At 35.3% G+C, this 13,184-nt stretch overlaps 1 protein-coding gene across 13 annotated transcripts in view; it reads left to right on the top strand.

The window, feature by feature from the left end:
• LOC138330331 (rho GTPase-activating protein 39-like) overlaps positions 1-13,184 on the top strand; it is a 157,021-nt gene that overhangs the window by 90,957 nt on the left and 52,880 nt on the right. Inside the window, exon 1 of one of the 13 annotated variants that reach the window (XM_069277887.1) lies at positions 1,161-1,355. The exons of the other annotated variants lie outside the window; for them this stretch is intronic. Within the exon in view, the coding sequence (XP_069133988.1) occupies positions 1,267-1,355 (89 nt within the window). The 5' untranslated portion in view covers positions 1,161-1,266. Of the gene's footprint in view, positions 1-1,160; positions 1,356-13,184 lie in introns of those variants that run through there. 13 annotated transcript variants of the gene reach the window in all.

The following is a 13,184-nucleotide window of genomic DNA, read 5'->3' as shown; positions in this document are numbered from 1 at the left end:
ATCTTATTTTGTGATTGGTATGAAAGTAAGCAGAGATTTGGACCTGAACTGACTATTATTGAGTAAGAATTATACATCAAATTTAATGTTGCTAGAGATTTAAGAGTTGCAATATTTACGTATTTTTAAAAATTTCAAAATGAAGTATGAGTCAATGAAGTTGACATATATGAATTTGATTGTGTTTAAAATACCTTCGGACCAGTGATCTCGACATAACTTAATTACTCACCTACATATTAAACTGCATGACAGTGTCTGTACCTGCTGTATCAAGTTATCATAAATATATACGCTTCACCGAACTCTGTGAAAATCTCCTCACAAAAGGATCTGCTGTGCTTGTGTGTGACAACTAATTGTCATATTGTCTGTGTTACTTTCACTAGATATGCTGTCGTGTTGTAAATTTAATCTTGCTTCAGATTTCTGTGCTCATAGACATAATATAGCGAATGTCACTGTGCGATAAATGGTTATACATTTACTTTTCATCAGATGCTGAAAAGTTGTGCTAATTATTATTTAAGTTTCAGTTCCGCTGGTGATAATTTATACAAATTTGTGTTTAAGATTCCGCTAAAGAAAAATTTCTATTTTACAAAATTTCTTATTTGCGACATAGAAATAAAAAAAAAAAGAGCTTCAACCTTGATAACAAGTTGCAGAAGGAATGTTCAGGACTCAGAATATTTATACGCTCATGAAACTGTCACAATTCCAATTGGATGGTGCCCTGGTTGGCTGTGAGGGATTATAAGGGACACGTAAATCGCTGTGTGGCAGCCTCAGTTGGTGTGCAGTGCTTTGTCTTATAGACCCGCATCAGCTGGTGACAGTGTGCCTACGGACAAAAGGACATGATCTTATAATTAGGAATTGGACATTTTAAGTGGGACAGCTGGTGTGTTTGGCTGTGAAATCGTGACACGCGACATTTACCAGCGAGGAAGTGCGACTACAGGCGATATTAGGATTCCTCTATTGGAATTCCTTGCAACATTAGAATGTGCTTGACATCGGAAAACGACATCATTAATTACCCGGAGTGATATTAACAATCCCTTAATTGGTGTTCTATCATCGCAAATAACATCTTCTGTAGAAATATAAATTTTTGATGAGGAAATAGTGGTTTTGAAGAAGAAATCTCACTTTTGGATACAAATATAATGAATGTTAAAAATTTCCCGTATAATAAGATTCAGACAGGAGTGAAATATTGCTGAAGGAAATATTTTGTGATAATTCTTGGAAACAGAAAATATGAATTTCAACAACCAGTCCATGTATATGTATACATACTCCTCGCAGACCTACGAATTCCACAGCTGTCACGTCGACTATTACTATAGGTAAGAATCGTTATTATGGTGTATAATTAGTAACGCTCGTTAGGGCAGTAGTGTTAGCCCTGGACATGTATACATACATCCAGTACACATCTTGGCACCTAGATACCACTAATTGATGGTATTTCTGTGACAAGCCCAGGAAGTCGTCAGTATGTTAACGACCTCGGACACTTTTTACACCGACATTGACATAGCAGACGGACTCCAAACATGACAATACATAGAAATAACTGGTCAGTTATTTGTTACTGTTAGGTGTGGTGTCCTATTATGGTAAAATAATGGATCAACCATACTACTTCATGAATAGATAATATTTTTTGTGAGGGGGGAAATGATATCAATAAAGGAAAGGTTTACAGAGTTTTATGAGATATTGATGGTTGAAAACAATGGAATTTTTATGGTAAATTAATGGGTCATCATTCTTTTTCATGAATAGATATTATATTTCTATGGAAAAAAGGATATCAATAAATGAAGTGTTTTGACAAAAATTGATGGTTGAAAAAAATGAAATAAAAACAATAAAACTATTAATTGGGTACCATAGATAAAAATACTATTGTAGATAAATGAAGGACCTTATATAGAAAACATACAAAGAAAGAAGGCAACTAAGATATTTAGAGAAACTTTGGATAATTGAAATAATACTTGAATATATTGTAGTGTACATGTATATGTTGGAATTAATAATTCTCCTGAAAGCACACTATTGCTGACTATTTTCTGCGTCACAGATTTTGCTGTGTTGTAGATTTTGATTGTATTTATGTTCAGATATAAGTGGCTCTCAATGCCTGTTCCATGATACTTATATATACATATTGTACTCATACTTGGAAACTTGTCAAAGTCAACGCTGGTTTTGTATAAATGTAAAAGCTGCAGGTGCTCTCCGTATTTAGGAGTCATCTTAAATCAAGCTTTTCATACAGAAACTATTACAATGGCATAGTAATAATTTCCCCATATGATTTATAACTAGGAGATCTGAAGAATTCTTCCTCTGACATATGTTGTGTATGAACCATTATTATAAGGATAGTTACGTTACCCATATTTTACTACCAGATTTTTAGGATGTGTTATATCTATTATAGACTGTATGCTTTTATTTGACTTGTCTACATTTGCGTAAAATATACCTGAGAAATCGGGACTTTCTTCTGCCAGTCTTGATTGGCCACCAGTCTCTAGAATATTTAACAAATTACTAAAATTTGGCTTGATTATTTTTGTCTCTACTACATGCCTGATTCTAAGTTTTAAACTAGGGGGAGATAATCTAGTAAAGAACTCTGCTGATAAAGTCTTATCGGCAACTTAGAGTCTGGTGGTCAGTCTCCTGCCAGTCATACTATTGTCGGCAGTGTTACAGCTCCTGTGTGTGTTCTCATGGTTGTAGAATTAGTCTTCTTCAGTGTTGTGTACTTTGACAGAGTACTTTTAAGAGTTATGGCCTTGGATTGGAATGTATGGAAGGAATGATGATGTGCCATTATGTCTTCACAGTGACAAAATACATGAAGAAGGGGGGGGGTAACTCTTCACTCGCACAATGACATAGACATTGAAATACCAAAATACATTGAGAAGGGAGATCTTAATTAACATGCATAACGATGTACAGATAGGGGAGGTAACTCTTAATTCATGCACCTGGTGATATGAAGATTTAATTAACACATATTAGAGAAAGGGGTAATACTCTTTAACCAAACCAATGTATAAAGACAGGAGAAAATAATTATAAATAAAACAAAAAGGAAGTAACTCTAAGACAGACAAACAAATATGCTGTGCAAGGGAAAATAACTCATAAAAATTTTAACTTGTGTGTGTGGTGGGAGGGTGGGGGGAAGGGGCGGTATTACTTTCTTACTCACAGCAATCAATGTACATGAAAATAGGGAGACAACTTTTAATGAGCATTGCAGACAATAGGTGGAAGAGGAATTAGCCATGTACATATTAAGTCATATATTTATATATAATCTAAACAGATAAAAGGAACATACTATCTTAATATGCATTCTGAATGACTTTTAATAAAAAGTTATTTAATCTGCCTAAATTTTAAAATAATATTTCAAACATTGGGCCTATTTTGTTAATCTCTAACATACAATATTCTGCGCATCTTAATTTCCTATTCTACATGTGTGAGTTACAGGAATATGAACAGCTGTGTTATGTTGACATTGATTGAGTCTGACAATTACATCTGTCGAAATATTTAATTTGTTCAAATAATCAAAATGCAGTGTACACATGTTCGATGTAGTTTATAGTTGACAGGTTGTAAAATTTACATAAATCAATGTACAGAGGACTCCACATAATCGAATAACGGTTATTCGAATATTTCGGTTATTTGCATAAAATTCTGCGGTCCCGATTTTTTCCTTCTTTATCTTTGTTTTTCAACTCCGTGTATTTGCATAGACTTTTACATGACCTCCGGTTATTTGAATAAAATATTTGGGAAATTCTAAAAATAAAATCGAATATTTTTCAATTTTGCAATATTTTTTTAGCGAAATTCGCCGATATATGTTTCAAGATACTTCGCTTTTACTAGAAATCATCCTGGTAACGATTAACGTTATAGTATGGCTTGTTATTTTATGCATGAATCTGCGAAGGTATTCGACGCTGTTACGATTTACATCAGCAGCGGTTGATCATAACTTTAGTATATTCACTGACTCAAACATCTAATTAAAGCATTTGCACTTTCAAATATGTTTATTTATTAACGTAACGTACCTTAGTTCGCGATCGGTTGGAGAAACCATGCTTCCTTACAACAATCGCCATTCATGAGTAGTCTCGTTCAACCAGAGTCTTGTTGACTACGACAGACATGTGCGTATCAAGCGTCTCGTTGAACGAGACATAAAAGCATGCAAAGTCGGCGTACAATGACTACCGCAAGTTTCGTACAGTATGTAAGCTTAGGATACAAAAGATACTTGCTACGTTAATTGTTTCATTGCTACTTGAATATGCATTAATTTCTGAAATGTTATCAAGCTATTCGCCGTATAGATCAACAATACAGGGAGAATTCTCAAAAGACATTTAGGTCGAGTGAACGCATGGCTTCATCACCTGCCGCCATTTTCGAATTCATATGCACATGTGTAAAAGCAACACTTTGAATCGGCTCTTTGAAGTTTAATCACGATCGTAAGTTCATTTTGTCAGGCAAATGTACGTAAATTTGTTTATTATTTAGGTTCAGAATTGTATACATAAATCCAATCCTGTTTAGTAGAATCTAACTGCATTTGATATTGATCGTTTAGCTGTTTCTCAAATATTCACGTGTCGATCTAACGTAAACAAGAATCTAATATTGGAATATTTTTTGTTATTAAATAATTAAAATCGATTTACAACTTCGAAAATAATTACTTGTGGTTCGTTTTAAGTGTAATTAATTTACATATTTATCAAGTAAACGAAACGATATCTATTTGCCTATTCACATACATATGTGTGGGGTCAAACGGAGGTGCAAAATGTCATCTCCGCCTATTCGAATACTCCGGTTATTTGCATATTTTCTTCTGGAAAATGACCTATGCAAATAAGCGGAATCCTCTGTACCACTAAATTATACACAAAAAGTTGATGAAAATTGAACAGAAATTTACACTTTTAGCTAAAATTTTGATCCGAATTAGGTCACCTATTGTATGAGTATTGTAACAGGACTAGTCTATTTTGCATTTGAGGGAGAAACTGTTAGATTAGTGTTCAATATGCATTAATTCACTTTCGCTGATAACAGGGTTGGCCTATTTTGTATTCAAAGGGGAACATTCCAGTGCTTGATCATTCAACAAATCATATTCATTTTCATTTGTGACAAGGCTAGCCTATTTTGCATTTGAAGGGGTAACAGGCCAGTGCTCGATCATTCAATAAATCAAATTCGTTTTCATTTGTGATAGGACTAGCCTATTTTGCATTTGAAGGGGAAATAGGCCAGAGCTTGATAATTCAATAAAACATTTGATTTTGTTTATAACAGGACTATCCTATTTTGTTTTAGAGGTAGGACAGGTCATTGCTTGTTCATTTTTTATCATTAAAAAGACATTCACATAAAATCCTGCTAATTGGTATAGTGGTTCTTTATTGCGTGACGCCAAGGCCAGAGAGCATGCCCTCAGTGATTTCTAGTCCAATCTAATAACACTGTCTTACTATTGATTATCAAAAACCATGAATGTCCATATATGGACATGCTACTACCACCAAGCCTAATTGATTAATATTGATTGCCTCGTCTAATATAACAACGTAAAAAAATGAAAGGAGAAGTATAACAAACAATAGCCCTAAGACACATAAATGTAATGTCGGTGAGATGAAGAAAAAAAAGCCGACGGCAAACCTATTAATGAAAAGATTTGAGTGATTGTTGTCATGGTAACCGGAAATCTGGAGTCCCTCTTTTGATTCACCTGCTTTCAGGTGTGTTGTATTGATCCAGGTTCATTTACACACATGTTCTTACTCACATGTGTCCTACGACCCGTACTGACACACGATTGTCTCCTCACATGTATCATCTTCGCTGTAGATCCATATCTGAAAAATCACAGTTCAGTTCCTACGTTTCTCATGAACTTCCCATGGATTATACACAATGAATAACAAGAAGAGAGGAGAAAAACATTTAGATGACCAGGATGTTATTTGTAACGTGAAGTCTAGGGGCCGAGCTCGTCACAGGAAGAGGTACCGTTGAATATTATTGATTTTAGTTCAATCTTTTGTTCATAGGTATCCGTCATCAAAACTGATATCAGAGGTTACCTGTAAAATGACTTTAATACAGATGTAATATGTAAGTCAATATCAACCCAAGGGATGGTTACTCATATGGATATGAATGGCTTTTAATGGAATCTATGTCATCTAATTGGAAATTCTTTTACTGATTTTGTTATGTAATTCTTCATCATATTTACTTAACCTATTAGGATTTTGGTGTCATTTTCAAATACAAGTTTAGTGTTTTTAAAACATTTTCATTTGTTTATATTAAATCCTGTGTTGTAATGTGCTAAATTTACGATATATGTCATATAGTAATGAATGGCGGATTTATTACTATAGGTAAATGTAGTGTATTGACAACTAATAATTTAAGTAAGAGAGGATACAGGCCCTCTTGGCCTCTTGTGTTTACCATCGTTGCCTTTGTTCTCTACCTGAGGTATGTCAGTGCCATCTGGTGGTGATTATGTTGCTAATGACTTCTCCCCGTTAAATATTAAGATGGTAAACATTGCATCCTTAAGACAGGTGCCGACTCCGAAGACTTCTGCATCGACTTCGTCTTCAGCATCGTTTGGGTGTTTTACTGCTGGTAAAAATAATTTCTCTACATCTCCACACCAGTGCTCATAAACATAATATCAAAAATTCTGTGGAGATTTTACCACAAAAATGATGAGTAATTCTCATCAAACTCCCTTCAAAGGACTGCATAAGACTTAGGATCGGCAAACACGACTGTGTCTAATTAATGCTACCATGTACTGTCAGATAGGACCTGGGAAAACCATTTCTACTCCTTCTGTTGAGAATCTTTTTATACCAGCTAGTTCAGAGTCCAGTATCCTATATCTGTTCTTTTTGGTCCACCAAATAAAAAACACCCTCTCTAATTAGCTGTTTTTTATTTGGACAGTGTCGGTTGTCGGACAATATTCCCCCTCATATACTCATTAGAGAACTGTATGTCAGAATTTGATCCCTGATAACCTGTTTGCCCTCTGATTTATTGCGATATAAGTCATAAAGCTGAATGGCTACCATCCTATGATGCGCTGGCAAAAATACTGATGAGTTTTAGATTTAGACCACATTGAGAATTGTGAAGATTTTGAAATGATGGACGTACCCGTAGGATATTTTGATTGAACATATTCTTTATTTGCATCAAAGTTTTATTATACTTTTTGGATTGAAGCATTAGATTTCCGTTACCAATGTTTGTGAAACATTAGATTTCCGATACCAATGTTTGTTTGTCTCGGGCATTTTCACTGATTACATGTAGAGATCATGAATGCACAGAGATTGTAGTTCCACTGCCTAATGGGAAATGTTTGGGCTGGGTAGTGGTGCTTTATCCATCAGATGATGACATCTCTGTACTTTATAAGATGCTGCTGGAGACTGCATGATCACCCTCGAGTTCAAAATCTTATCTCTGCTTCCATCTTTCAAATTCTTATTGTTGATGTACGAGTTCACAGTCATGACAGGAAGTGCCACAGCTACAATTAATGCACTATATAAGGAGTAGAGAAATGGGCAACCGGTACAGTCACGCTTGGCTGTGACACTGATTGCTAAATTTACAAAAAAACAATGGTCTAATTATATATATAATTATATTTTAATGTTATTTTTCGTTCAAGATTAAAAACATTTTCTTTGAAACTGCTCCAACTTTCTTGAATTTTTTTTTGTAGATATTGGTTTTAAAAGGAAAGCTGTAAGGATTTAGAAAATTTGAATATTTTAGATCTAATGTTTCGGTGTTTAATGCGTTTAACATAGAGGATTAAGAGCAGAGCCACTTCCTGTTTGGTTTGTCCGACCGATCAGACTTGGGTATCGGGAACTGTCTCTATCATTCATCTAGCAGACAATGCTAACGACCACAGACAGTCAAACATTCCGTGACACAGAGTTTCAAGAGCTCATTAGTCAACGAAGGGACCTGATTGCCGCAGGTTATAATGTTCGATATTTCAGTTAAAACATCATTTGTTATAATTAGTTTGATTCTCCGCGCCAACTGCAGCAGTATTTTAGGATCTAATGTCACGATAAATCAGCCAGTCACCTAGAAAAGAAGATGACATAGCCTAGAAAATAACGGTAATATTTCACGATCATACTGACACTGCGCATTATTGAAATATTGAATGCAAAACCCTGATTAGAATAAACTTTAGGATGAGCAATTAATTCTGCTTGTGTCTCATAGAGAGAAAAAAATCGGTTCTACGCTTTGAAAATTTAACCAGAAAAGAAGTGTAGGACATCTTTTATTTACAGTAAAACACAGTTATAACAAACATGCTTACAACAAATTCATGGCTAAACGTAGTTATTTTTGTGCCTGTCAAGATTTATATAATATCTTTATAATATTATGTAATGAATTATGCATATAACGAAGTGATTTCGTTGGTCCCCAGCTGTTCGTTATAACCACGTTTTACTGTATTACAATAATTAATGTTTTTGGGCCACGGCAGTGGAGTGGTTAATTATATAAGATTTCCTGACCTGTTACCACAGGCCCTCCACCTCTGGGTCGTAATTCAAATACCATGTGGGGCATTCGCCGGGTACTGACCACTGGTTGATGGTTTTTCTCTGAGTACTCCTGCTTTTTATCTATAAACCTGGGACATCCAAATCACCTTGGCTGTTAAAAGGACATAAAACAGATTGATTCAATCCAATCTGAGTGTGAAAGTATGAAAAATGAAATTGGTAACAATGAGAAGAGAGTTTGGTAACAACCATCTGGTTGATGATTTAGTTTGTATCCAGATTATGTGACTTTTATCCTATCTTGGCCAGGATGTTATACTTTTTTAAAGAGGCATCTCACGCAATTTATAGAGCAAAGTCTCTCGAGGCCCTTATGGCTTTTTGTTCTTCGGATAATTTGAACCTTATGATAAGATAGGAAAGAGAATGTTTGTGAGCCCAAGGTTTATTTGTCTCATGGGGAACTAAATTCTCCACCTTTACTGAAAGTCTAAATCACAGCAGTCACCATCCACAGTTTCATCAGACATTTCCACTGATCACTGGCCAAATAGCTTAAAACAAGTGCACTCTTAGGAAATCTCATTGTAACTCAATCACCCCTAAACATGCATCTGAGCTCTTCTGTTTCTGAGACTGGAGCAGTTCATTCAGAATATTTAGGGTTGGTTTTGTTACAAATCTTTCTGGCTCAATTGTGTGGTATTTTTTCTTGTTCTATACGACCGTCCTGATTTTGAATCTGAAGTTTTGTCGCCACCGTTGGACAATCAAAGGAATGAAACTTTTTGAGAGAATATTTATGACTAGATAATATTCTGAACATTTTTGAAAGTTTTGACAGTGTAAATGCAACACGCATATCTGATGGCAAACCATCTGCTTCTATTGAAATCAATGGACTCTTAAACTGGACTATATGTGACAGTGTTAGGGAATTAAGTATTTGCCTAACTTCAGCAAAATGACTTTCAGTATTTGCCTAACTTCAGTAAATGTGTATAATAAGAGTTGTTGCCTAACTGTTGAAAGAATATATATGAGTGTACATGTTTTTGCATTTTCATAAAAATATGATAAAAAATGTTATCTGATAATTTCACTTTTAAATGAAAGTTCTTAATTTGCTCTTCTGCAATATGTACTTAAGGTTAGGATTTGCATTTATGGTGAAATAGAAGGCAAAAAGGTGCATGACATATTTGTATAAACATCACCTGCTGTTTGTAGTTTACTAGGTAATACAATATATCCCAGTACATCTTGTATATATCTTTGTGGAGGAAGTAAACGTGATTGTCTAATATTGTAAAAAAGATTGTAGATTTGATAAAGTCTCATGAACCCACTTATACAGGCAGCTGGGTGGAATAGAAGTTGGATTGTAGGTTATGTATAGCATTCTCTTACATTTAGGGGAGAGAAAGCAAAAACAAACATCTGTACACACAATTTGTATCCTTTATTACATGTTATTGACCGTCCATTTTGTCATGGTCAAAGGTGTGTATAATCTTAAAAACTGAACATGTAAAGGGGCAAAGGGGTAAACAAGTAAAAAGGGGGGGGGGGATGTACAAAAACAGGAATAATGGGTCTAAAGGGGGGGGGGGGGGAAGGAAAGGAGAAAGGGGTTACCCATAAAACAGAAAGGGATGGGGGGGTCTACAGGAAAAATAGGAGAAATAGGTAAAGGGGTACCAGTAAAATAGAAAGGGATGGGGGGGTCTAAGGAAAAATAGGAGAAATAGGCAAAGGGGTACAAGTAAAATAGAAAGGGATGGAGGGGGGTCTACAGGAAAAATAGGAGAAATAGACAAAGGGGTTACCCATAAAACAGAAAGGGATGGGGGGTTTACAGGAAAAATAGGAGAAATAGGTAAAGGGGTTACTCGTAAAACAGAAAGGGATGGAGGGGGGTCTACAAAAATAGGAAATAGGCAAAGGGTACAAGTAAAATAGAAAGGATGAGGGGGTCAAGTAAAATGCAAGGAATGAAAGGGATGGAGGGGGGTCTACAGGAAAAATAGGAGAAATAGGCAAAGGGGTACAAGTAAAATAGAAAGGGATGGAGGGGGGTCTACAGGAAAATAGGAGAAAAAGGGGTTACAAAAACAGAAAGGGATGGGGGGGTACAGGAAAATAGTACAAAAAAAGAAAGGGATGGGGGGTCTAAGGAAAATAGGAGAAATAGGCAAAGGGGTACAAGTAAAATAGAAAGGGATGGAGGGGGTCTACAGGAAAAATAGGAGAAATAGGCAAAGGGGTACAAGTAAAATAGAAAGGGATGGAGGGGGGTCTACAGGAAAATAGGAGAAATAGGCAAAGGGGTACAAGTAAAATAGAAAGGGATGGAGAGGGGGTCTACAGGAGGAATAGATATAGGGTTATAAGAGTTGTTAGAGAAAAGATCTTTCAAGGAGGGATACAGAAAAGAGGAAGTTAGGATGGGATGAAGTAGGAGTGAAAGAAGGAGAGAGATGTGTGAATCACTACGTATATATATTTGTATGATTCATTTGTTGTCTTTCTATACATCACTTACATGTCTGTTAAACATACGCCTCACCATGATTGGCGTATTTTGTAACTGACAAGCTTGTAACTGAGATTTGCTAAGCGTTATTACAGATGTTTTGTTAAAAAGTGATAACGGTATCCATCCCCGACGCCATTACCTGATTAGGAGAGTGATTTGATGGTGATTAATGCCCACATACTTATATATTTCAGGCTCCCATGCAGACTTTACAAATCTACAGAGCTCTATAGTTATACTCAAATGTTCTCTAATGATGTTAGTGTATTGTGTTGTGTCATAATTCCTTCAATTTTCCTTTATTTGTGCGTTTATGACCCCATGAACACACCCTTGATGATTTTCAAGGACATATGAATGTTGTGCAGTAGCTTTTGGCTACAAAACATTGAAGTAGACCATTACAAGGTATCAAAATCAATGGGAATAAATCATAATATCTACGGACATAAGCACACACCAGCACAGACTAGTGCATTTCTCAATATCTATAAAATCTGCTATGGGTATGGAACATTAATTGATGGATGCAAATCAAATGATGACTGCTGTTATACATATATCAACACTGTAAAATGAGTTTCTGCCATTTATCTTCAGATTCACCTGCTTGAAGTATCAAATTAAAGTCGGAAGAATTAAAGGAAAAACTAACTGAAATGTAATTATTATTAAAAATTGATGAAATTCGATTATAAAGACTAGTCAATATTCCTATGATAAGTGAATGTCTCCAAGTTGTTCATGCTCCGAAAATCAGGGCCAAGGTTTTTAACATTCAAAACCAAGACTATTAAGATTTAAAATCACCAATTTCCCTGTATAATGTGTGCAGATTTGGTATATTTAGACATGAAAACCGCAGGACATGGAAAAGATTCCGGTGGTTTTATGATATGTTCCGGATGTCTATCGACAAATTGCAGCAGCTTCATCGCTGCACTGAAATCAATGAGTATACCCAGCATGTATTGGTTTGCCTTCCCTGATCATGTTAAGGCCATTGGCAGCGTTCCCGTAGAAATCGGATGGCACCGTTGTATTTGTTCTGCAGCGTCTTGAAGACACAAATAAAAACAAAACCTGCACAATTAAAGCCATGTTTTGTGGAATTACATAATATCGTATTTAGATGTCTTCTCCAGATTTATGTGGGATAGAAAAACTTTCTCTGGGCATGCTCAGTAAACTTTTGTTTGTTATTCTAGCTGCAAAATTGCAGATGAGATTTGAGAATGTTTTTATAATAGAATGACTAGCACATGTATAGAAGTGTTGTTGTCATCAGAACTCAGGCCCTGAAGAATTAAGATCTCCATTAGGTAATGACTGATGGTTTTACTTAAAATGTTGTTTTAACATGGAGTCATTTGATCTACCTGTACTTATATAACTTTATAATGCTGCTGACTCACCATCGATCCTCACCCCTGTAGGCATCCCCAAAATGTCATACCAGGTTCAAATAGAACAGTGAGAATATTTTGTAAGACTGCCAAAACTAATCTTTGTTTTTTTCTCACCGCCTTACAGAGAAACCAATATCAATATTACAGAGAACTTGTCTACTTCCAAAGTGTCATGTTTTAATCAAAATTATTACTATTTCTGTAAGGGCCTGATTGCATCACAAATTCTACTGGAAAACAAAAAAGTATTGTGAAGTGGAGCTGCAGAGATATTCTGTGACTACTGCATAATTCACTAGCATTGTACATTGAATGTAAACCGGTGTATAACAATTAGACCACTAAAAGTCTTTTTGTATAGTATTTGATTATGTTCCTGATGCCAATGAAGTTCAATAGCCTCTACTATCTGTAACATACTAGTCAACTTTATAGTGCTGTCTCGCCGAAACGTACTGCTAAATTTGTCACAAGCTTTTCAGTAAATTGTACATAAAGACACCATTACATCTTTTTTATTTATGATGACAACTAATTTATTCAATGTGTAAATAG

Source organism: Argopecten irradians, chromosome 8 (genome assembly GCF_041381155.1).
Source record: "Argopecten irradians isolate NY chromosome 8, Ai_NY, whole genome shotgun sequence".
Taxonomy (NCBI): domain Eukaryota; kingdom Metazoa; phylum Mollusca; class Bivalvia; order Pectinida; family Pectinidae; genus Argopecten; species Argopecten irradians.
This window is presented reverse-complemented; position numbering and strand designations above follow the sequence as displayed.